The sequence below is a fragment of the Lemur catta genome, chromosome 2 (genome assembly GCF_020740605.2).
Source record: "Lemur catta isolate mLemCat1 chromosome 2, mLemCat1.pri, whole genome shotgun sequence".
NCBI lineage: Eukaryota > Metazoa > Chordata > Mammalia > Primates > Lemuridae > Lemur > Lemur catta.
Genome location: NC_059129.1, coordinates 2010438 through 2035705, shown reverse-complemented (window position 1 = coordinate 2035705; position 25268 = coordinate 2010438). Strand labels below are relative to the sequence as shown.

At 59.6% G+C, this 25268-nt stretch overlaps 1 protein-coding gene across 1 annotated transcript; it reads right to left on the bottom strand.

Annotated features, from left to right (window-relative positions):
- Positions 1-1327: 1327 nt before the first annotated feature.
- Positions 1328-23979, bottom strand: KCTD5 (potassium channel tetramerization domain containing 5). Its single transcript, XM_045541223.1, has 6 exons — positions 23654-23979; positions 13067-13175; positions 10892-10983; positions 9500-9595; positions 7468-7593; positions 1328-2965 (listed from the first exon to the last, which is right to left on the bottom strand). The coding sequence occupies exons 1-6, from the start codon at positions 23903-23905 to the stop codon at positions 2936-2938; spliced, it is 705 nt and encodes a 234-aa protein (XP_045397179.1). The 5' UTR covers positions 23906-23979; the 3' UTR covers positions 1328-2935.
- Between the last annotated feature and the right edge of the window lie 1289 nt (positions 23980-25268).

Genomic DNA, 25268 nt, shown 5'->3' with positions numbered 1-25268 from the left:
AAAGCCAGACCCCCTACCCTGCAGGCTGCGGCTGGCACAGCCATCTGCAGGGTCGGGCACCAGCCAGCCACAGCCACCAGCTCTGGAGGACGGAAGATGGAGACCCTTGGACACCAATAAATTAAGAGAAGGGGAGGGGAGAGGTGCCAAGGAGGGGTGCCTGCCCCCTGCAGTGCCCTGGAAGGTTCCAGGCCTGGGCTCTGCAGAAAGCCCCGTGGCTGGGCAACTGCATGGGGAAGGTGCATGCTCCGAGCCCCACCTCCCTCCCCTGCCTCCCCACTCTGGCTTCTGGGAGCCACAGGGCTGGTGGCCTGACCCTGCCTCGAGAGACCTGCCTCCCCAGCGCCCCTGCCCCCATGGAGGGCAGGCTGGCCCAGGGCTCCCCGCCACCCAGCAGACCCAGTGGCCCCGAGGGCATTCAGCCTGGCCCAGGACGCAAACTGGACAGCCAGCCTTTGCTCGGATGGGAGACGGGGTCCGGCTTTGGGGACACCTGCCATGCTCAGGCCTCTCCCAAGTGCCCATGGGTTGCCTGGACAAGGGGCCGCCAGGCCTGTCCAGGTTCCAGACCACTGGAAGACCCCTTGGCTGCACACTGAGCACCTGGAAGCCCCTCGGCCCTGCTGTAGGCAGCTCCCACTCCATCCAGGAGGGCAGGACAGTCCTCAGCAGGGCCTGGGGTCGGGACGGGCCCATCAGCTAGCTCGGCCGGCCACACGCCTGGAAATAGAACCAGGCCGGGAGAGACTCCAGCATCTGGGGTCGAGGAATTCTTGGCCGATGTCAGGCAGCCAGAGCCCCCAAGGGACACTGGGAACAGGAACTTCTCTCCAAGAGCAGGGACCCAGCAGCTGAGCTTCCGTGGAGCAGCCGGCAGGGCAGCGGGGGTGGCGGCCCCAGGGCACTCTGCTCCCACGCTGAGCTCAGCACCTGTGCCTCCGCCCAGGAGGAGAGACAAGAGCGGTGGACATGAACTCCGTGAGGTAGCAGCACTTTCAGAAAACGTCACTTGTGTCTCAGCTACGTGGGAGGCTACGACAAGAGAGGGTCTCTTGAGGCCAGGAGTTGGAGTCCAGCCTTGGCAACATCATGAGGCCTCGTCTCTTAAAAAGTCACTTGTGTATGGTCTCCTGTCCCCCAGGATGGGGGCATGTCAGCAGGAGGTGGCAAGCTCTCATCCACCGGCCCTGGCCCGAGCCTTCCCAGCAGGGACACAAGCGCGGATGGGGGCTCCAGCCCAGCCTCTGCCTGGGGAGGCCGAGCCCCGGCCGGCAGCCTGAGCGGCGTTTCCCCTCCCGAGCGTTTTAAGACACCAACAGTCGCGATGCTCATTCTTAAATACACAATTTTATTTGCTATTTTCAGGGGAAACTTAGGCATTAAACTGTAAGCTGATAAAATACGGATACCTAAAAAAGTATAAAAGTATAAATATCCCCTTAGAATAAATTTTAGTGAATTAAGTCTTAATATCTTTAAATTAAAAAAAAAACCACAAGCCTATCTATTATGTCAAAGTCCTAAACCAAATGTCGTAAGCGGCGAGCACGCCACGGCCGCGCCCCGGCGGCCGCCCCTGCCCTGCGCAGAGGCCGTGAGGAACGGTTGAAGCCGAACATTTAACAACATACAAGAGACCTTACAAAAGGGAGGAGGTAAGTCCTAGGTGCTGGAGAACTTGGTTACTCAGGTTATTGGCAAGGAGAGGGGAAAGGCCTGGGCAAGAAGGCTCCGGAGGCGTTTGACACTAGACGGTGGCAGAGCCTCTGACCTGCGCCCGGCAGCCCCGGTCGGTGTGCGCAGCTCCCGTGGGAGGCCGAGTCCAGGAGGCAAAGCGCTTGCTTGTTCGAGCCGGGTCCCCGGCAGGACGAGCCCCGCAGCCAGCCGAGGTCTGTGCTCCAGGCACGCAGGCAGCGTCGTCTAAAGGGGTCCTCGCAGCTCCCGCGTCACGGCAGGTGGCGGAGCCCGGGCAGGTTGTGGGAAGTCTCAAATGTCCCAGAAATAGAAACTGCATAGTTAGACAAAGAGAACGCGAGAGCGGGCGAGAGCCGTGTGTGGTGCGCTGTAAACATCCCGGACTGTCGGCACAACCCCGAGCTGCGGCTCCAGAACCGGTGCACGGCCTCCAGCCCGACCTCCGTCCCAGGCGCTGCAAGGCACTGAGGGGCGCCGGCTCCCCCCGAGCCCAGGGTGGGAGGACGAGCAATGCCACCACCTCCTGCTGGAGGGTGGCACGGGCCGGTCCACATGGAGCAACACGTGCAGGCGTCTCTAGAGTACAAACAGCCGGGAGCCCACCCACGCTTGAGAAAAGGGATACAAAGTTCTCTCGCCTGAAAAATACAAATGGAGAAGCCTTGACCATCCCGGCTGAGCAGCCCGGGCGCAGCCTGTTGCTGCAGGAGGCTGCAACGCCCAGAAAGTAGTCACGACACAGAAGCCACCGCTGTCAGGAGCTGCTGCCCAGGCTGAGAAACCGTCACATGAGCACACCCTGACCAAGGACCAGGGTCTGGCACTGAGCGGGTGACCAGAGGACACCCAGACCGGAGGCCGGCCGTCGACGCAGCAGCTGCCTGCACACACTGTTCACGTAGCACCAAGAACGCTGCCCTCTGAACGGTCTTCAGCGACCACACGGGCTCACTGGAAGCATCCTGCCTCGGTCCCATGTGGCACTTGGAAAAATCCGAACAAGGCCCCCAGAGACAGCGCCCGCTGGCCACGGCGCCTCCTCCCTGTGGGGACGCCTGGCCTTGGACAGCTGGGCCCGTCTCTCACCACCCACCTCAGAGGCAAAAAAGGATTCACACCCAGATCTCTAGGAAAATGATCAAAAGCAGGTTTCTTCTCACAGCCAAGCTTCCTGGACAAGGCGGTTCGTTGCATCTTGGGAAAAAGTAGTTCATTTCTTCAGCTGTCAGTACTGTGGCCCTCACATTCTTGAGCCCCGTTCTTGCAAAATCTGAAAGACACCGAATGCAGAGAATGAGGGCTCTGGCCGGGCCCAAGCGCCTGCGCCGAAGAGCAGAGCCCACAGGCCCGGAGTCGCCCACACCCCCAGAGGGCATCGCCAGGCCCGGGAACCCGGCCCAGCAGGCCAGAGTGCCTGCGGGCCAGCCCAGGCCTCCGCCCCTGCCCATGGCACCCTCACCTTGCACACAGGCCCCGCCCAGGCTCACCAGTCCCCACCAGCCCCTCGGCAACCCTGCTGCCCCTGCCCCAACCTGAGACCCCCGGCATGGCCCTCAAGGGGAACAGCTGCTGGCGAGACTCCAGAGACCCCCCCCCCCCCAGGGCGGTCCCTGCTCTGTCGGCCCAGGGAACCTGCCCCCTCCTACTCAGTGCCCTTTGCCTCGGCCCCCACCTGCTTCTCAGCCTGCGGCTGCCGCCCCAAGAGCAGAGCCCACCTGGGGACTCCCCACATGCCTGATGGGCCCAGGCCTCAGACAGGCATGTGCAGCTGGGCCCTAGAGCAGCCCCGGCCCGGACCTGTCCCTCCCCTCTCCTCGCCTGACCCCACACCGCGTTCCACCTTCACATACACGGCTCTCCAGGAATCCCTCCCCCACCCTGGCCCCCCTCACTGGCCCCGCCTCTGCCTGGGGCTCCCAGAGGACCGGCCGGGCCCTGGCCAAGGCTCAGCCGAACCTGCAAAATGAGCCCCAGCAGCCTGCAGGCCAGGGCAGGGGGGGAGCACTGCAGCTGGCAAGCTTGCCGGGAGGCCCAGGCTGCTCACCGCCAGGCCAGAGCACCGGACACCACGAGCCCAGCCTGGCACGGCTCAGCGCGGTGACTCCCACCAGACCACTCCCGAGGAGCGTGTCGTCAGCGGGAAGGCGCGTCCTGAGTGGCTCAAGAGATGGCACCTTCGCTCCTGTCACTCCTGCCTGTCTCCCTGGGAGGTCCCTGCCCAGCCCACGGCTCCTGCTAGCTCTCCAGCGCCTCTGCAGGGCACCCCCCCCACCATGCGAGGGCAGCAGCAGGGTGACAGGGTGACCCTGCTGCTGCCCCCACTGGGCCCTGAGCCACCACCAGCCCCGTGCAGAGCCGGAGGCACCGGGCAGAGGGAAGTCAGCAGGACTAAGCAGGGATGACCTGGCCAGGAGCCCCAGGGCCTGTGACCGCCATAGCACTGTCTGTCCGGGACAGACTTTGGGTGAGACCCTCCTCTTCCGGGCAGGCTCCCATGCAGGGCCACCCTCCACAGGGAGGCCTGCGTCGAACCGCAGGGACCAGCGGCCGGGGACCTGGGAGTCACACACCACAGGCAACGGCCCTCGGCCGGGCCCATTGGGCTGACACGGCTTCTGGGACCAGACAGGGGCAGCCCCGGCCTGGGCGGGCTCAGGCAGAGCAGGAGATCCTGGGCTCTGGCATCCAAGATCGGGGTCCACCATCTGCCATGTGGCCTTCACCCCGTGGCCCTGAGCCCATGACCTGAGCCAGGCAGGGAGGTGGCCCCCTGGGCTGGCGGAGTGGAGTGAGCGCACACTACCCCGCCCCCCGCGTCCACACCTGCTGCCATCCGCTGGCACAAAGGACTCTCCCCGCCCCCGCAAGCGCCTGTCCTCCTGCCCACAGTGTCACGGAGGGAATGATGACAACGCGGTGCCCAGCATCCTCAAACAGCCCCCACCCCGCAGGCAGTTCTACTGTGGGTCTATGGTCGACACCGAGCACGGGACAGACACACGGGGCACTGAGGCCAAGGGTCAGCTGGGTCACAGGGTCAGGGAGTCTACGGTGCAGGGGTCAATCGCAAGGATGCAGAGCTCACCATGACATCTACACTTAATCTGAGTCACTCCCTTCATGACCTTCGTCCTCGTCGTCACTCTGGGCGGGCAGCATGCGTCGTGGAGAGAAGACACATGAGGGCATGATTCGGCAGACCCGAGGGATGCCCCCCAGCGGCTTGGGAGCCCTGGGACCAACCCCCACGCCCGGACCACACCACGGGGGGAAGGGCGAGGGCGCAGGGGCCGCTCCTGCCCAGGGCAGCAGCCTCACCTGCCGACGGCGGCCTGTATCCTAAGGTCCCAGCGCTGCGCCCCCTGCCATGCTGGGCAAACCCCGCCCAGAAAGAGGCCTGGCCTTGGGCCTTGGCCTGTCCTGACAGGAGGGCCCCTGCCGGCCTGGGGGCTGGGGTCACACGGGACAGGCCCCACTGCTGGGTGATGGGGGTGGGGCCTCAGGGCTGAGGTGCCCAGGCCAAGGGCAGCACACGGCACAGCGATCAGTCCGCCAACCAGTCACGCCGCTTTGAGGGAGCCCCAGAAACACCCTGCACACCAGGGCCCAACTTCTCTGGCAGGCACCACCCCAGGGGTGGCGGGAGGGGACAGGCCCTGACTCCAGGGGGGGGGGGGCCTCTCCGGGCCTCTGCCCCCACGCATCTCGCTCCATTCCTCTGTAATAAACAAGGGCCCTGAGTCAAACCGTTCTTGGTGCATCTGTGAGTCTTTCCAGCAAGTTCTCCAGCCTAACAGTGGTTCTGGGGCCCCTGTGCTGGCAGCTGGTGTTGGGAGGGGCGCCCGTGCGGGGACTGTCCCTCTGCTGGCAGCTGCCACCATTTGCAACTTGAATGGGGGAGAAGGTTGCCCAACACCTGGAGGCCACCAGACGCTGCAGGGACACCAGTGAGGAGGGACAGCAGAGACTTGCTCCCTGCAGAACATGCAGCCCTGCTCCAGCCAGGCTGCACACGGGCAGCCCCCACCCCCCGTCCTCCAGCTCTGGCCCCCGACCTCCCCAGCCCCTAGAGGCCGGAACCACGCTCCGCCTCCCGGGAGCCGCTGCCCCATTTAGAAGACGCGCGGCCGCCCCACTTCACAGCCAGGTATTTTTGGAGAGAAAACGGCCACAATTCCACAGCAGAGGGATTTGGGGTCACACTTGGGGCTTCCTCACTGCACAGAACGTGTCCTCTCTGCAGCTGAAGAGCCACCTGAGGGAACTGAGCCCCGGTGAGCTTGGTTATGAAAACCATTTAAGTCCAGAAATAAAAAGCTTCTAAAAATAAAACAGTTTATAAAAGAACCCCTGCAAATGCTCAGAGAGAGGGAGGGGGGCCCGCTCCTGACCAGGCTTGGGGCTCTGGGGAGGTGGGGCCACCTTCTAGACCCCAGGTGGAAGCACGTCCCTGGGCCTGGCACCGGCACTGGCAGGAGCCTGCAGGGGCCCAGGAGCAGGGGCTCAGGCCCGGGCGGCCACAGCGAGGACGCATCCTCATGTCACAAGTGGTGAGAACGCGGCCATGGGCACGGCCTCCTTGAGACACGCTTGGGGACTCTACTTGCTCCCAGGCCCACACCTCCCAAGAAGACCTGGGAAGGCTCACAGGTGGGTCCCGGGCAGGTGGCTGCCAGCCCTGATGACAGACGCTGCTGGCAGCCACCCAGAGGCCTCAGCCCCGAGTCTGAGGACACCCCAGGGGTCCTGGGTTTAATGTCATCAGTTAAAACCCTTCCAGTTCTGGCCTTTTCCTGTACCTCCTCCGAAGGCCCTTTGGCAATGCCTGAGCCTTTACCAGGGTCACCTGTGGGCCCAGAGAGGCCTGTCCCCATGTCCCAGGCCCCCAGACCCCCTCAGCAGGCTGCAGGCTCCCCGCCACGCCTGGCACAGAGGTCCAGGAGTCCTGCCAGGTGGAGCCAGCCCAGGCCAATGCCAGATTCTACAAGGACAGATGCATCTGTCCTGTCCTGGAGCCCCAACCTTAAGAACACGCCCAGAGGAAATGCCACCAGAATGGGTCACCAAGAGGCAGGGCTACAGGGCTAAACCAAAAGCCAGTGAGGCAGGTGGTTCCCTGTTTTCCCCGGCTGCCACCAGGCTCCTCAGGAGACAGAGGGCCCGTGCCAGTCCACACGGGGGCTGCCCACGTGTGGGCGGACACTCTGGAACCTAAGAATTACAGGACCCGTAGGACACGCTCCTGTTACACACGAAACACACGTCCCAAGACCAGGCTGGACGTGGTGAGGCAGCTGCTGGCCCTGAGGGCCCATCCATGCACTCAGGGGATGGGCGCGGGGCCTGCCCGACGGTCACCATGGGTGGCAGGCCCCTGCGAACACAGGATCCCTGGGTCCCCCAAGAAAACAGCCCACAGAGGCATTTCTTAAAAGCATAGCCCCTGCCAGCAGGCCCAGAAAACACTTCCGGGCCAGCTGTGCCACGAGACAGGAGGGAACCGCAGAGCTCACCCGAGGGGGAGCCTGTGTTCAGAGACCCCTCGTTCCATGGGAGACCCTGCTCCGACCAGCCAGGCAGGAGTCACGTGAGGGTGGCCCCCCCGGGGGGCCTGGACCCGGCTCACTGACAATGGCGAGAAACAGGGAAACTCTAAGAAAAACCTTCCAAAACCTGCCCTTCAGGTGGCGGCAGCCCCCCCCACCCGCCCCCCGGCCAGCGCCCCACCGGGAGGGGCAACCCGCAGCCACGGCAGCAGCGCCCAGCGCTCACCTTGGCTTTCTCGCTGGGCTCGCTGGCCGTGCCGTAGGGGGTGTTGTGCAGCTCCTTGGAAACCACGCACAGGAACTCCGCCTGGTCTTCGTTCCCGTAGTTGTAGGAGGAGCCGATGCTGACGAGCTGGGGAGACAGGTGGGAGGCCCCGTGTGACAGGCGCCGGCTCCAACGCCCACCATGAGGGAAGCCGCAGCCGGCAAACAGCCACAGCAGAGACCGCCAGCCCTCGGGGAAACTGAGGGCGGGTTTCAGGAGATAGTTAAGGAACCCACAAAACACCAACTCCTGAAACACCTGTGTGAACACGTGACGCACCTGAGCCGCCACGCAGCCCCCACGCAGGCTCTTCCTCGCAGGGACAGAGTTTGCTCAGCGTTTCCAGCTGGGCAAACAGGGCACAGGGACCAACCAGCCAGGGGAAGGCTGGAGGACAGTGGGGCCGGCCCGGCGCTGCGGCGCATGCACACATGGGGGTGGGGGGGGGGGGAGCTGCCACCAGGCCTTCCCCAGGGAAGCAGGACTGCTGCCGCGACCGACTCCCAGCAGGGCAGAGAACGCGAGGCCAGTGGCTCCGGCCACCTGGAGGAAGGAGCCCAGGGCCCAGGTGCAAAATCTGAAAGAGCTGCTGGGAAGCTGTGCCTCAAAGTCTGGGTGGGTCCCACTGGGACCCGGTGGGCACACCCTCGGGCTCTCTAACCCACCCGCATCCCTCCAGGCCACCAGACACGCCGCGTGGGGCTGAGGGCCAACCTGCCTGCTCAAGAAGGGGGAAGACACCCACTCTCTGCAGTGGATTTGGGACCCACCCCGAAGTGCTATGGACGAGGTCCTGGCGCTGGCCATGGGCGGGGGGTCCAGGAGGCAGGAGAGCCTCCCTTCTGGCCAGAAAAGCCACAGACAGCAGAAGAGCCACAGGTGCTGTGAGGCCCTCTCACGGGTTCTGAACAGGTGACACAGCTTCCTATGGGCACCACTGAGGAACCACCCCATGGGCAGGGCTGTCCCGCCAGCAGGGGATGTTCCTGTGAGTCTCTGGCAGTTTTGATGGGGTCCGAGCGTGGGAAACACGGCCCCTGGCAGGACAGGGCCTGCACCGACAAGCTGCTGCCTACCAGCCCAGGGTCCGGCATGGAGCGTGGATGCAATGCTGACCGAACCTGTCTTTAGTGACATTTCAAGGGGACTCCAAGCTCTGTACAGAGTGATCCACTATTTCAAAAGACTCAAAGAAAAAGGACGCCTTGCTGAGCAGGGGCCGTGGAGAACCACTCTCTCTGGCAGGGCCCCTCGCCGTGGACAGAACCTGCCTTAGACAGAAGCCAGCGACAGAGCCAACTGTCAGGACGGAGACCAGACAGGGTCCCGGTCCCCAAGCTCAGTGTCCGCCTATGAAGAGCTACGCGGAGACGAGACCGCAGGCAAGCACCCCCCGCAGAGCCCACGCTGCCGGTGTCCTGAGCTCCCGACGACGAAGCACAGAGCCACAGCACGGCTCACACCACGCAGCCACGCCTCCTGCTGAGGCCGCCGGGGAAGCGCAGGCCCTGCACTGACACGGCAGTGCTCCCCGTGGCACTCGTGAAAGCCCCCAGCCCCGACCCGACTCGGGCCGGCAAGACCAGAGAGGGAGGAGGGACAACCGGAGCCAGCAGCCCCTCCCGGGCACGAGCGGGCAGGGGCAGCAGGAGCGGGCGTAGGGCCAGGCCACACACGGGGGTGTCGGAGCACAGAGAGGCGGCCCCCAGAAGGATGGGCTGCAGTAACAGGAAGAGCTGCAGAGGGAGAACGTGGGTCGGGCAGGGGCAGGACCTTCGATGCCCTCCAGCCCCACCCGAACTCCCAGGCGAGTCCACCCAGGACCGCGCAAGCTGCTGTCTGTGAGCCCCCAGGCCCGGAGGACACAAAGCGAGCCCTGCGTCTCCAGGAGCCACCAGGAGGTGAGTGCCTCAGCCGGTCCCTGAGGACCTGGGGCCTTTGTAAGCGGAAGTCCAGCTGCACCAAGGGCTGTCAGCCCAGCCGCAGCCCTCACCTGCTCGAACTTCCAGCCGTCGGACATGGTAGAGACCATCTGCGTGAGCTCCTCCTCCTGACACTGGAGCACGCGGTACACGTGCTTCACGGGCACCTGCAAGAACACAGCCGTCATGGGACCAGGCCAAGCCACACGCCGCTCCTGTCCCCGGCCGAGCAGCCCCGCCCACGCGCTGACTCGCGGAAGCTTTCCAGGGGGCCCGAGCGAGGCCGAGGCTAGCTCTCCACCTCTCAGCTCGGGTCACGGGGCCCAAAGCAACCTGCACACGTCCACGGAAGCAAACGCTTGGCCTGCAGCAGATGCTGTTTTCTGGTCCTCGTTCGCCTCCAAAAATATTTCTATTTCTAAATTCCAAAATAAAATGAGTCATGTTCCTGAAATCCCAGAACACCTGTGGCTAGACAGGAACACTCAAGAGTGTCCCGTGTCTGCTCCACACGGATGACAGGAAGCCCCTAAGCCAACCTGGAGGACAGGAGTGTCAGGAAGGGCTGGGGTGATGCTGCCCAAACCTGCCTCCTGCCGCGGCAGGAAGCTCTGCAACAGGCACAGCAGCTGGGACACGCGCCCCCAGCTGCACTGGCTCCCTGAAACTGCATCTGTCTCCTGACCACAGCCTGCCGCACAGTCACTGCGCTGCGACCCAGGCGGGCTCTGGTCCTAGAGCCGCCCGGACACAGTTCTGCCCTCACAGGCCGCTAGCCAGCCAAGAGGAGGCAGCTGCACATACGAGCCTCGAGCGTGGTGTGGAACACGGACAAGGACATGTGACATCAAAGGGGAAGGGCCTCAGGAGCCCTGGTCCCTGATGTTAAGGCAGTGACTCATGCTAGGAACACGCAGTGACAAAGTCACACACTGGTCTCCCAGTCACACAGCCTCAGTGCTTCCATCTGCAGGACAGCGAGTAAGACTGATTGCTGGGGTGACTGTGCACCAGGACCCAAGAGCAGGGTCTCTCCCTCCCGAGTGGGTGGGGAGGCAGACTCGGCACCGCCCTCCTTTCCAGTCAAGCCAAGCCCAGGGCTCCCCGCCATCGCCCTCAGGCCAGTCCCCTGCCTGCACGCCCCCTTCGGAGGGCTCCCCCGTCCCCTCAGGGCCCTCCCCTCCTCCACAGCCTTTCTCAGGCTAGCGCCGGCGCTGTCCCTTCCCCCAGGAGCCGGGCTGCCCACGGTAGGCCAGGCAGAGCCAGACGGTGCCGCCAGGGGAGCAGGCAGGACGGCAGAGTCATCGGGCACTAAGACAGTGACAGAATGATCGGTAGGACAGTGCCAGCTCCCGTCCCAAGGCCCCAAGCTGGAGGCTGCCCAGCAGCCAGGGGAGGCAGGAGAGGGACCCACACTTCTGCCAGGCCTTGCAGGCTTCCGGCCCATTCGTCACTTGTCTCACCTGTGACGTTTTGCTGTCTCGTTCTCTAATTTTGTCCTTTACCAGTTTTATTAATGAGGTGATGTTATAAAATTCCGCTTCCTCCAATACTCCTGGAATAGAGAAAACCAACCGTAACTTTCAGCAGACCAGACCAAGCCAAGGAGTAAATGTTTTGCGCCCATCCCGCCCGCCATGGACAGCCAGGCCCAGCCGAGGCCCGCAGGACCCTCCGGGCCCCGTCCTGGCAGACTCCAGACGCTCACTGCAAGTGGCAAGTTCCCGGGGCTCCAGGCACAGGGTCGCAAACAACCCACTAGGTGCAGAACAGCTGGTTCAAAGGCGGCTCGGCGCACATCCACGCCGGATGCACGCACACTGGGGAGCGGAGAGGCCCGGAGGTCACCTGTCCTGTGCTGGCTCTTCCTGCTGCACGCGGCCTGTGGCCAGGGTCGGGAGATGTCAGGCTCAGGCCTGGCCAGGTGCCTCCTGCACGCATCTGAGCCACTCAGCACCTCAGTTTCCCATCACAGGCAAGACTGTGGCCCGCTGAGAGGGTCTCCCAGCTCCGGGACCCTCCCAGCACTGCCGTCGGTGCCTCGCCACATCTAGGACCTCGAACCCTCCCAGGAATCCTTAAGGACAGACTGCGAGGACCCTGCTTTAGGGACCCTCCGGGTCTGCTCAATTTCTTCAGCCCTCCAAAGGGAAGCTGCGCGTACGACATGACAGCTCAGGACAACACAGTGACCTACTCAGGGCAGGGCCACCGGGAACCGAGCCACCCAGGACAGCACAGACTCCCTGTCCCCAGACCCATAGTGTCGCCCCCAGGGCATCCCACCCAGCCAGACGCTTCAGTGCCAGGCTCCCCCTCGGCGGCTACGGAGACGGGACAGGGGCAACGTGTGTGCAGCCCCCGAGCTGAGCAAGCCCCGCTCGGGACGGGCCACGGCGCAGCTGCACACTGCACACAGGAGCCGTCCCAAGCAAGCAGTGTGTGACAACGGTTCACTGCCAAAGACAACGCGAGTGGATACAAAGTGTCCTCACAGCCTCTGCACAGTGACCTGGGCAGCAGCACCAGCAACCCTGGGGGCTGCAGAACTCGAGAGAAGGGGGCAGATCCCAAAGCCGAGGAAAGAAACCGAGTGAGACGCAGCAGGCATGGAAGGACCATTCCAGAGATGTGGCCAGGGCAGGAGGAGCCAGAGCCACTCCTGAGCAAAGGTGCCCAGACCTCCCAGGGCCTTCGGGGACAAGGCCTCCCCGGCTCTCCTGAGCCCACACCAGAGCATGCGGACAGGCAGCCTCGGGCCTGAGGCCAGGCGGCTCGCGAGTGGGTGTCCCGCCCTGTGTGCTGTGACCAGTAGGAATGTGCCACAGCAACCAGTGACGGCACAGAGATGCCAGCCACCCCCAAGCTGTCCTTGCAAGAGAGCAGGCCGGTCACGCCAGGTTGAGGCACACCTACGAGACTCAGCAGGTACATCCTAACCCGGGCTTTGGACCACTGTGAGAACCCGCGGTCTCCCCAGGAAGAACCCCCACCCCGACAGGGGTCAATAACGAGACACTTGAAAGGCAGAGCCCTCAAACGCCTGTGGCCAGGGAGTGCGGCTCAGGCCCTCCCACCTTGCTAGGAGGCTCACAGGTGTCTGTCTTGTCACGGCCTCATGAGACCGTCTCTGGAGGGAACGAGGGCCCCCGCCCTACTCACAGGTGCAGGACTTGCCCCGGCAGCGGGCTCCAGACAGAGGGGCCTGCATCTTTTTTTGTTTTTTTTTTTTTTTTTTTGAGACAGAGTGTCACTTTGTTGCCCTGGCTAGAGTGCCGTGGCGTCAGCCTAGCTCACAGCAACCTCAAACTCCTGGGCTCAAGCAATCCTCCTGCCTCAGCCTCCTGAGTAGCTGCAAGTACAGGCATGCGCCACCATGCCAGACTAATTTTTCCTATATATTTTTAGTTGTCCAGCTAATTTCTTTCTATTTTTAGTAGACGGGGTCTCGCTCTTGCTCAGGCTAGTCTCGAACTCCTGACCTTGAGCGATCCTCCCGCTTCAGCCTCCCAGAGTGCTAGGATTACAGGCGTGAGCCACCTCGCCCAGCCAGGTCTACATCTTAAACGGACCCATCGGTACCATCGTTGGGTCCCCTGCCCCCAAAGCTCAGGCATCTGTGCAGAAGGACCGCTCACCTTCCTCCGCGAGGTCTTTGTTGATGACCAGCTTCCCATGTCTCAAGTAGTTCAGCACGGGCCCAAAGTAGGTGGGGTCTCTGTCGATTAGATAGGCACCTGTTTCATCCTGCAAAGAACAAGACACCGCGAGTCCTAGATGAGAAACCAAGTTCCCGCGGCTAAACTGAGGCCGGGCGACTGGCATCAAAGAGTTTCAGAGGCATCAGGTCACCCCAAATGGGACCCACATCCGGGGCACCTTGGGGAACTCGTACGTGGTGCTGCCTCGCCCTGCCAGGCGCAGCCTCTAGGCTACCCTGTCACCGTGGCAAGTGTAAGGCAAGTTTTAAGTTCCATTTGCATCAAGAGGACATGCCTGTGTTGGCCCCAAGGTGAGGCCATGGTGGAGCAGCCCTCTCCTTACAGCTCTGAGGAAGTGCGGGAACGGCCTCAGGGACAGACCCTTCCCCACCAGATGCTCTGGAAGGCAGCTCCAGAGCCTGCTCCAGACACCGGCCTCCCCAGCCAGAGGCTGCCCTCCTGGTGCCAGGCTTCTCCCTGGACAGATGTCGAGAACCCACACCCGCCCTCCTGCAGGCCCGCCTCCCCGGGTGCCTGCCCAGCTCTCCCTCAGCAAGGCCATGGCCAGTGCTCAGCAGAGAACGTCAGTCCACAATCAGAGGGTGCACGTGGCCTTCCCGGGCAGACAGCGGCTTCCCCAGCTCGGTCGGGCCTCAGCAGGCGCAGGCCACAAGAACGCTGGGCTCCGCGGAGAGCACCAGGGCTCGGGAGGACGGCGTCCGGCACTGCTGCTGGGCGGGCTGGAGGCGTCTCGACCACCTAGCTACAGCCTGTGTCAGGACCCTGTTCTTCATTCATGGATATCAAACTCTGCAGCTGGGGCAGTAAAACCTCATGATTCCAAGTGTTTTTTCCCCCAGAGCCCACCACAGAAGCTGTAAAAACCTGCTCTTCTTGGGTCAAAGGGACAAAGCAGCGCTGTGGCTGAGAGAAACCAACCAGAGCTCCAGACACAGGGGCACTGGAACTGGGAGCCTTGGTGGCCTGAGTACCTCTGTGCCCCTTCTCTCCCCCACGGGCCCTGCCCCTCACAGACCCTCCAGCTCCACCTCGGTGCCCGCCCGGCTCAGGAAGCACAGGCCAGAGCCTCCCCCACCCACGGGCCCCCACACCTGTATTCCTGGAGGTGCCCTCGGGGGGCCTGCCTCCCAGCCCAGACCCCAGGCTCTTCTCCCAACCCTCCACACCCCTACTGTTCTCCAAACAAAGCCTAAGACTACGCAGAGCAGCTTCTGGACAAAGGACGCTTTGGCAGTCCTGCTTCTGGGGCCAGTCTGGAGAGAAAGGCGGGGCTGCCCCACCCCACGAAGGGAGCGTGTCCACCGTGTGACATCAGAACACCTGGACAGGCTGCTGGCCGAAGGTCAAGGAGAGATCAGATTGATCAGGTGGAGGATCACCTCCGCCCGGACAAACCCAGGAGAGCCCCCTCGTCACTGAGGGCCTCAGTCTCCGGGCTTGGCCTCGGTGGGTCAGATGGTGGGCTCAAGGCCAGGCCACCCCATGCCTCAGTTTCTTCTGAGTAAAATGGGACGAGGGCAGCTACAAGCACCAGGGGTGCCCCAGGCCTGTGCCCACCACCCGTGTCCCGCACCCACAGCAGCGCCCAGCTGGCGAGCAAGGGCCCCTTGGCAAAGGTGGCGCCAGGCATCTTACTTGGCACTGGGACGCAGCAGAAGAAAGAGAGTACCGAGCGCCACTGGTGCCCTGAGCCGCGGGAGGCGCCCACAGGGACCCAGGCCTGTGACGCTGGAAAGACACGGGGACAGGTAGGTGAGCCCCTTCAAGAGGTGGCTTTGCTGGCGGGTGCTTGGCAGGAACTAGAGCCAGGGCAGGATGCACCCAAATACCGGACGTGGGGCTCTTCAAGGTCAAGTGCACCAGCTGGGGCAATGGCACCTCCTCAGGGCCCCTGAAGTGAGACTGTGCTGGCTGTGCATGACCTTCTGACCACGGTGGGCTGGCTCTGCAGCCCCGGCGAGCCCTCCCGACACTGTGGTGCAGGCTCGGGTCCCCCAGCCTGTGCCCTGTGCTTGGGGCCAGCAGCCTGTGTGCCGAATTCCCAGCTGTCCAGGGACGGGCAGGCTGGCACCGCGTGGGGACCCCCACCTGCTTCCAAATAAGAGGAGAGTTTAAAGGAATAGCCCCTCAGAGACACCCAGAAGATGAGACCAAAGGGTCCAAGATGCCACTGCTGTCCTCACCGGGAGCCAGGGCAGGAGAGCAGAGAGACCCCAAATACACCCTCCCACAGAGCCTAAGAGGACGGTGCTGGGGCCGGCGGGCAGGACACAGCAGGTGGAAGGCCAACCACCAAAGGGCCGGGCTCGTGCTCAGTCACTTGCAGAGGAGTCATTCCTCTCTGGGCCTCAGTTTCTCCATCTGCCAAATGAGACCTTTAGCCAAGATGACCCTGGAGCTCCCTCCAGCTTCACGGTGTGAGCTCCAGCCCAGCCTCCCTCCATCAAGGAGGCAGCACGGCGCTCAGGGCCCCATCTTGGCGGGTGTGACAAATTCCAAGGGAAAGGAAGCCATGTGTCCTGGCCACAGAGGCAAGGAATGGTAGAGCCAGAGCCCAGGAGAGTGAGGCCCAGCAAGGGGTCAGCTAGAGCAGCACCCCCGCGTGCTGGTTTTGGATGCCTCAAATGACGTTCGCGGCTTATCTTAAAATCCACATGAATTTTACACTTGAATCCTTGTTCTTTTTAACTGTTTGTTTTTGAGACAGGTTCTCACTCTGTCACCTGGGCTGGAGTGCAGAGGTTCAACCATAGCTCACTGCAGCCTCGAACCCCTGGGCTCAAGTGATCCTCCTGCCTCGGCCTCCCCAGTAGCTGGAACTACAGCTGCGCACCACCACACTCAGTTAACTTTTCTATTTTTTGGTAGAGATGGGGTCTCACTATGTTGACCAGGCAGGTCTTAAACTCCTGGTCTCAAGCGATCCTCTGCCTCAGCCTCCCAAAGTGCTGGGATTACAGGAGCAAACCACCATGCCCAGCCCCTGTTCTTTTTTTAATATAAAAACATTTCCCCCAAAACCTCAGAGGACACCACTATGGGGCAGTCACACCAATTTAGAAAGCGTGGCCAAAAGCACCTCTGGTGACAGCTGGGGTCAGGCCCTCAAATGCACAACAAAAACCCAGCTGCCCAGAGCCAGCACCCTCCTGCCCTCAGGAACACACCCCAGCTCTGGGGCATTCCAGAACCTGCTGGCCACTCTAGACACACCTGCTGCTCAGGCCGGCCTCCACTAGAGTGGGCTGCACACAGGGACCCTCATGCCACGTTCTTCCCACATCGCTCAAGCCCCTGAGCCTGAAGACCTCAGGGTGTCCCCAGGCTCCAGCTGCCACCCCCCAAGGCTCTTTCAGGAACTGAAGCCACAGAGGCCACACCCACCTTGAGACCACCGGGACTCAGGACCCCAGCAGAGCAAGGGCTTGCCCGAGGCTGAAGAGTCAATGGCCTCATGGCAGGCCACGCCCATGGAAGAAAATTTCAAACCTGTCTCCTCTGTGGTGTCACATCAGAGCTTTCTGGTCTCTTCCTTCTTGTGGGCTCCTCCAACAGGGTGGGTTTCCTTCAAAAACCAGGCCACTGCCCGGGCAGAGGGCCAGGCCAGGGCCAGCAGAGCCCGGACGGGGGGCAGTGGTGGGGGGAGCTCTTCAAAGCCTTCAGTGGGAGATTTCAACTTCTCCAAGTTCCTAACCCAAGACCCCCAAACCCCACTGGAACTAATCTGTGTTGAGGCCTGAGCCTTGCTTGGGTGCACGCACGGGCTGGGTCTCTCAGCGCTCCAAGCTGGGGGAGACGCAGGCCCCGGACTGTCACACCGTCAGCAAGGGTTGCTCATGGCACCTAAGGACAGTGCTGACCAGCCCAGCCCCAGGCAAGAACCCGGCCAGGGCCCTGGGCACCTCGTGTCCTAACATGGGTAATGCAGCTTGGGGCCTCCATCCTAATGCAGAAATAAAGAAAAAGAATAGAGAAATGCAAAACATCCAGAATTCAGAGTCAATCTCAGGCTCACATACGTAAATGCAGTGACAGGATTACCTGGGGTGTCAGCGCAGCCGGAGGAGGATGGAGGCCCAGCCCTGTGCCTGCCCACACAGCCCGGCCACCCGGCTCCAAGTGCCTACAACTTGTGTGGCTGCACTCATGGAGACTAACGGGCGCTGAAGAGAGGCAGCCGGGACCCAGACCCACAGACTGCAGCTGCCCAGCGAGACACGAGGGCAATTTCTTCTTCCCTCCACTTCCTGTCCCTCCCACGATTTATGTAACAAGCATGTGCCACATTTATGTAGTGGGGAAGGTCTGTTGTGTTTTCTTGTAAAAGAGCCAGAATTAAGACTGCTTTCTCGACACATCGTTTTCCTTTACTGATCTGCCCCACTTCTCACTGAATCAGCGTCTGACCTAGAATGGCTGTGCCCAAGTTGGCATCAATGGGCCCACCAGCGAGGCCGAGCCCTGAGCCTGAGCCGCCAGCCATGGGGCACAGAGGCAGCACCCTGGCCATGCTGAGGTTGGGCACCCAAAGCTGTCTCCTCGAGAGGAGTAAGTGAGCAAAGGTGGGACTGAGCCCACGCCTCGGGCACCCCCATGAGACCCCGACCAGTAGTGCTGAGACGGAGGGAGGCTCCACAGCCAACCTGCTTGGACCCCAGCGATGCATCTCCTGAAAGTGGGTGGGCTGGGCCCCGTGCACCCCTCCCCAGCTCCAGAGCGGCGCCCTCAGCCGGTTTCTGGCCAGGAAGGCCGTGCTCAGAGGGGCGGCATGAGCCCTGGCCGCTCCGCTAGGCACGGTCAGACCCTGGCAGCAGCTTTCTCCACCCCCACGCTGCTGCCTGGCAGAGCACCTGTCCCCCAGGCCACGCCCCTCAGCACAGCCACTTGCCTTGAAAACGCAGTGAGGAGTGAGGCTGGCGCGCGCAAGGCCTCACGCAGACCCTGCACTGAAATCGATTCCGTTGCTCCCGGGGCCTCTCTGGGAAGAGGCCGGCTCTCCCACCTCCCTGAGGCCCGAGGTCTGCTTCCGAGCGCCGCCTCTCGCTCAGCAGGGCAGGAGCCCTCCTAGGAGCGGAGGTCTCACTGACTGTGCCACAGACGAAAGCGGGCACTGGGTCAGCCCGAGGCTGGGAGGTGACGGTCAGGCAGATGCTGCTTGCCACCACTGCAGGCCACCTGTGCAGGTGGCAGCTGCTGTGAACATCCATGTCACAGGCAAGGGCATGTCCACCCACTAGATTTCCCAGGTGGCTTCCTCCCTAGGGACACTCTAGCTACAGAAAACCTGCAAATGAGTCCCCAACCGATATCACACTCCTTACCATACAGGTGTAAGCGGGTACTTAACACAAAGCTGCTGGCATTAGAAAAACAACTAAATGAAAACAGGTGAGGCCGGGTGTGGTGGCTCACGCCTGTCATCCCAGAACTCTGGGAGGCTGAGGCGGGAGGATCATTTGAGGTCAGGAGTTCAAGACCAGCCTAAGCAACACAGTGAGACCCCATCTCTAAAAAAAAAAAAAAAAAAAAAAAAAAAAAAAATATGAAAAATTAGCCAGGTGTAGTGGCATGCCAGTAGTCCCACCTACTCAGGAGGCTGAGACAGGAGGATGGCTTGAGCCCAGGGGTTGGAGGCTGGTTGCTATGAGCTATGACAACAGCACTGCACTCCAGCCTGGGCAACAGAGAGAGACCTTGTCTCTAAACTAAGTAACTAAATAAATAAATAAAACAACAGAAAATAGGCAGGAAAATGATGACAGGGGCAGAGGCCCCCACAGGAACAAGCCAGGCTCCCCGGCTGCAAACACCCCCAAGAAGTGGCCCTGCAAGCCTGGGGGCGAGGACCCCCCAGCCACCAGGCTCTACCCCTCGGTGCTGGCAGGCAGGACCTCATCCCAGGACACTCTGCAGACAGGACACCACAGCCAGGGGTTCACTTGTAGCTGTGAGGTGCCCAAGCCCTCCTGACCAGCTGTCCCCACAGCCACTGCCCTCCTGGTTTCCTGCTAGGTGGCCTCTGCTCTCCCCACACGCCCGTGCAGCAGATGGAGGGCAGAGTCCTCCCTTCCTCCTCTCGGGGCTGAAGGGCAGCCTTCAGCTCCTTCGCTCTTCCTCCTCCCTGAGGACTGCCCAGCGCCCGGCGTGCCAGCCCCTCCCTCACCTGTATTGAAAACCCTACCCGGCCCCTGGGCAACAAAGAGCCGTCCCAGAGCATGACCTCCAGGACTGCCACCCCAGCCTGACTCACAGAACAAGTCCAAAGACCACGGAAGCCCACCCCAGAAGCAGCCAGAACCCCACAGGACACAGACGACGCTGGGGAGGGATGCGGGCGCACCCCCACGTGGGTGCCGTGCCAGTGCACACCCGTGTGTAGGACTGGGGCCATGAGCAAACGGGCATCTCTGTGTTCCCATGAAACTTCACTTGCACACACTGGCAGGTGGACCAGCGTTTTCCGTGCTCTCAGGCAAGACTAGTCGCTGCCCTGCTGGACTGGAGCAACTGAAGGCTGCATTTGCAGCTGGCAGAAAGACAACCATCCCCCCCCACCTTGCCTCAGGTGTCTGGGGGCAAGAACGCCTGAAGGCCCCGGGCCCCAAAACAAGCTCTTCACAGGAAGGTTCATTTTTATCACAAAAAGCAAGTCCTTTTCTCAGGAACTTACAGCTCTGACTTGTGGCCTGGCTCAGGTCAGAGGGGCTTTCAAACAAGGTGTCTTGTGGAGAGGTGACCACAGAGTCACAGAGGACGGGAACCTGCTGCAGCGGGGTAGGGGCGGGGAGCCCACAGCACTAGCAGGGACCATCCGCTCACGGCGCGAATAAACCACACTCGCGGCTGGGGTGAAGCACACTCGCAGCGCTACACCCTCAGCTGAAGTGTGAAACAAAATGCATCAGCATCTCTGACGCCCACTCACGGCTCGCACTGAGGCCAACACAACTGTCCCCAGCACCAGTTACATGAACGGAACCTGCCATTTCCATTCCAGCGATCCCCGCTTCTCCTGCCAAGCAGCTTCAAAGACTGTGCTCCCCATCACTTCGCCCTGTCTGTAAAGTATCCTTCTTGTCCTTCCAACGCTAGAAGTCTTGCCAACACTGAGTGCACTGTCGTCAGAAGCATTATGACTGTCCCACCCCTCCAGGGGCCCATCAAATGCCACCATGTCTGCAACACTGAAGCCGGGACCACGGCCCTGTTCAAAGAGCGAAAGTTAGTGCAATCAGCAATTTTCTCCAGGCCTGGCTCAGCTGCAGAGACTGAACCCTCCTCGAATCCTCCTCAAACTGAGTGGTTTCGCAGCGTAAAGTGGCATTTCCCATTTCCCTTCAACTCCCAAAGTACTTCCGCACTGAAGTAGGGGCTGGGTCTGCTAGAAACCAACTCTACTTTGTTTCCAACACTGCCTGTGGGCCGGGTGGCATAGCATACAAAGATACACAACCAAAACGAATCAAGACTTTGGGAAGGAGTATTCCATCTGGCCTGCCCCTAGGACAAGGTGGAAGAGAAAATGACACGGGTGAGCAGGTACTGAAATGCACAGCACAGCCACAGTCCCGCTGGAGGAAGTTGCAGGGGGAAGTGAGCGTTCACACCCGGCCTTGAGTCGCCCTTTGGCTCGAGACAAAAGGCTAAGGGTTTGGGAACAGGGGTCCATGGGTCTCAAGCTGGGCCCCAAAGACCCAGAGGGGGCAGATGCAGCCTAGAAGCCTAGATGTGGGGCGGGGAGGGCAGTCAAGCCAGCCCCTCCTGTGCGTGGCATTCCGCACCCCCCTAACAACCTGCCTGTCTACAGCTCCCCTCCCCACCAGTCTGCTTTAGCAGGGTGCTCTCCTGACCCCTCAGGCTCCTCAAGTTCTGCAGCTTCTTGGGGATTCCTCCCCCTTAAATCTCCCACCCAGGTCCTGTCCAGAGCACATTCTACAAGCCAGGTGCTCAGCAAGCACCAGTGGAATCTGGGCAAAGACTCTCCCACCAGGCCCACACTCGAGCTCTTTTACTCCAGGAAACCAAGCCAGATACCCTTTCGTTAATCTCAGCTCTGAGGTCAGGGCTTGGAGATCATTACATGTGAATCAACATCCTGTTTGTTTGTCTTCCACCGTGTAATTAGTGACCTCCCACTTCTGACACCCCTTCCCCTCCACCCTCCTCCTTAGATTCCTCTCTCACAATTTAATTATCTAGGCGGAATCTCCTGGGACAGTCTTTCATCAGAACCACAGGCAGGAAAAAAAAACAAAAAAAAAAAAACTGAGAACATAGAGCATTTTATACATTTTCTCATTTGTAAGTAAAACACTTTAGTAGCATGACTAATGTGAATTAGCAGTACTCTTTCTGGCAAGTTATCTGTAACTAAAACTAGCCTTATTTACTATCAATTGTTTTACAAGACAGAGACTGTATCTGCTATATCACCTTCATGTTCTGAACTTTGGATTCACAATTTGGAAATCAAATGTAGTTAAATGGATGATGACAAAAAAGGCAGCTACAACACAGATACGTTCTGACAGATTAACAACTCCCCCCCAGGATTCCTATAGTAAAGCATAATTGTTAAAGTGGTCTTAAGAGACAGCAAAATAAAGGCATGAATTGGCTTAAACGTGCTAAAATTAATCGGCTCAGACTCAACTGTTCCAGTGCTGAATGGACAGCCATTGTCTGAAAAGAACCCAATGGACAAGAGCAATTTAAAATCTAATTTAACGTACAAAACAGGAATGCTTGAGTAGCAAGGCAGGCAAATGACCACTAAGACACATTGTTCAAAAAGAAAAACCAAACAGTAAAACACACACCCACACTATAAAAAGAAAACCATTGCTAACAAAAGCCTATTTCCATCTTGGAGATGACTGTCATTTTCTGCTAGGTCAATTCTCTAAGAGCAGAGAGCTCGGTCAAATAAGCAATGGAAACAGCTGGGGTGGAGCAGGGGTTGTGGGAGGAAGGTGCACCACAGGAGTGTTAGCATCTCAAACCCTAATTTCTACCCACGATGGATTGTTTTGCAGTAACTCAAGAGTTCTTATTTCCTGATCGTAAGGTCATGCCACGTAGAGAATGGTTTGTCAGGCTTCTCAAACTTGAAGAGGGGTCAGGCGTGGTGGCTCATGCCTGTAATCCTAGAACTCTGGGAGGCCGAGGTGGGAGGATCCTTTGAGCTCAGGAGTTTGAGACCAGCCTGAGCAAGAGCGAGACCCCATCTCTACTAAAAATAGAAAGAAATTAGCTGGACAACTAAAAATATATAGAAAAAATTAGCCGGGCATGGTGGCACACATCTGTAGTCCCAGCTACTCAGGAGGCTGAGGCAGGAAGATCACTTGAGCCCAGGAGTTTAAGGTTGCTGTGAGCTAGGCTGACGCCATGGGCACTCTAGCCTGGGCAACAGAGTGAGACTCTGTCTCAAAAAAAAAAAAGAATAAAAAAAAAAATAAAACTTGAAGAGGGATCCGAATCTTTCCGGGAAGCCTCAGGCACAGCAACGTCAAGCTAGCAAGGCGCAAAGCCAAGTGCAATCACGCAGGCTCAACTGAGAGACCCAGCGAAGTTAGTACACAGCTTGTGAAATGCCTAAGATAAATATAGATAACAACTTTTCTTCAAACATGCTTTTTTCTGAGTTTCAACCTTGTTAGCACTCCCTCTTTCATACAACTCTTGTAAAATAATGGTAATAATCAAAATAGTTTCTATTACCATCTGCAGTAATACTCCAAATTACAGTATGCACATCTAAGTTGGTGAAAGACAAGTTGCAAACTAACCTGAGAATTCCTATCCTTTTGCGAGGGTAGTGAGAAAACAAAGCTAATTAAAATGCCGATTGAAGAAGATTCCCTACCTGGCCTCTCCCTGACATCCTAAGCCACCCCTTAATAAGAGCAATATTCTCTTCGGAAAATCATACTACGGATGGCACCTTCTAAGAGCTTCTGAGTGGGTGCGTGTCGTGAATGCGAAGGATAGAGTGCCAACTCTCTAAATGCAAGTCACTGGGAGAAGAGGGCCTCCCGCATCAACCCCCACGCCAACGTTAATTCAAACGTCCGGAGTGTAAAAGGAAAGACAAACCAAGTGTTCTGTTTCCAGAGCCAGCAAGTACACGGGGACGGAGAAGAGGTGTTCGCACACCCGGGCCGAAGACTTTAGTTAGAAAAAGTAGATCCAAAGCAAAGTCCGGGGTCTAGGAAACCTCCTCCACCGAAGAGCAGAGAGGGCAAGAGAGAGAGAAGCACCCCAAGGTAAAGCGACTGGGGATCCTTCAGGGCGGTGGGTGCCAGGGCGCCATCCTCTCCTTCCCCGGCCCAGGGAGTCGGAGGGAGACCGGGTCGAGCTGGCGACTAGGTAGCGCGAGGCTCGGAGCCGGAGGAGAGTGGCCCGCTCCCGCTGAGGTCTCCTCCGCGCCGAGCAGGGGGTGTGCGACGGACCGCAGGCCAGGGCGGCCCGACCCTCCCGGCTGGCCCGCGCGGCCCTCACCTTGTCCGAGTCCAGGTCGGGGTCGGCCTGGCACAAGCGGTACAGGAAGGATTTCGGGTCCCGGCACAGCGTCTGCCGGGTGGTGAGGAAGTAGGTGCCGCCGACGTTGAGCCGGACCCACTTGGACACGCTACCGGGGCGCTGGGCCAGGGCGCCGAGCCCCGCGCTGCAGCGGCGGCACAGGCCGCCCCCCAGCCCCGCCCCGAGGCCGTCCGGGGCCGGCGGCAGCAGCTCGCAGTGATTCTCCGCCATGATCCCAGCAAGCCCCGCCACAGCTCCCCTCTACCGGAAGCGTCCGGCCTTTAATACCGTCCCCTGAGCGCTGTCCCGCCCCCCAGGTCCGCCCTCGTAAAGCGCCCGCCCGGCGTCACGCGGGCGGCGGAAGTTCCGGTCCGGAAAAGCGACCGGTCGTGCCCCCTTCCGGCCGGAGCGGGCTGCCCGTGGCCCCGGCGCCGACGCGGGAGGCTAGCGGCGGAACGTGGCCTCGGGTTCGGCGGGGCTCGCCGGCCTCAGCTCGCAGAAGCGGCGCGTGGACGCCGATCCCGCTCCAGTCCGCGGTCAGAGGAAGAGGCACGCCAGCGAACGTCTACATCCTACATGCTTTTATTACAAGACTACCGAGCATACAAGGAAAATTCATCATCCGGTAACTACACCTGAAGCACAAATATTTGGAAAAAAAAAAAAAAAAAAGAATAAACAGATTCATTAAATTATATGATTAAATCATTGACCAAATAGAAAATTTATATAATAAAGCCAGAAAAAAAGTTGTAAAATATAGTTTACAGTAATTATTCACATTCAAGGCTGTACATCAATACATACAATACCGTGGCCCCGAACATGAATTCAATCCAAATAATTCATATATTAGAATTTAAATAACACAGACGGAACTAGAGGCCAACAATAGCCAGCAAATAACCTTATATAAGAATAAAAATACAAAAGTGTATATCCTAATATCATTGCATTATTTGTTTTCATAAGTTTTCTCTTAATTTTTGCTTTGCCTGTACATCACAGTTACAGCTACAGACCAGGTAGAGAATATTACACGTTCTAACTGACTGCCACCAATCTGAAAGACAGCTAACAACATACTATTGATTCATCCTATTTTATGTTGTTAAGGAACAGCTACAGCAGCTCTAAATACTGTAACATTTAATTTTGCCAACTTCCAAACTTACAGTAATAGAGGCTTTCACCAGCAAAATGAACCCTCTATTAGTAGTCACTCAGCCAGACGGTTAGACTAGGGTGGGTTACACAGCTAAAAAAAAAAAAAAGGTTTGCCTTATGTAAAAAGTTCTCTATACATAGTTTGGTGTTTCTTCATATTGAAGAAATGAGTTATGGGGAAAATTCAGGTATGCACGTAGGCTCATTTAGTTGCCCATCATGGCCATCTCAGCAGCAGATGAAACTGCTCTTTGCTTCCTCCCCGGATAGCTTCTCCACAGGCAGCCTGATTTACAACCCTGCAATCTTGGGCCCCAAGTGGGTGCCCCTCAGAGGCTCTGGAAGTGACTCCAGCCCTGATTCTAGGGCCTCTGTGGTGTATGCTGCCTAAGAAAGGGCCACCCCCTGCGCCTTGAGTCACCATCGG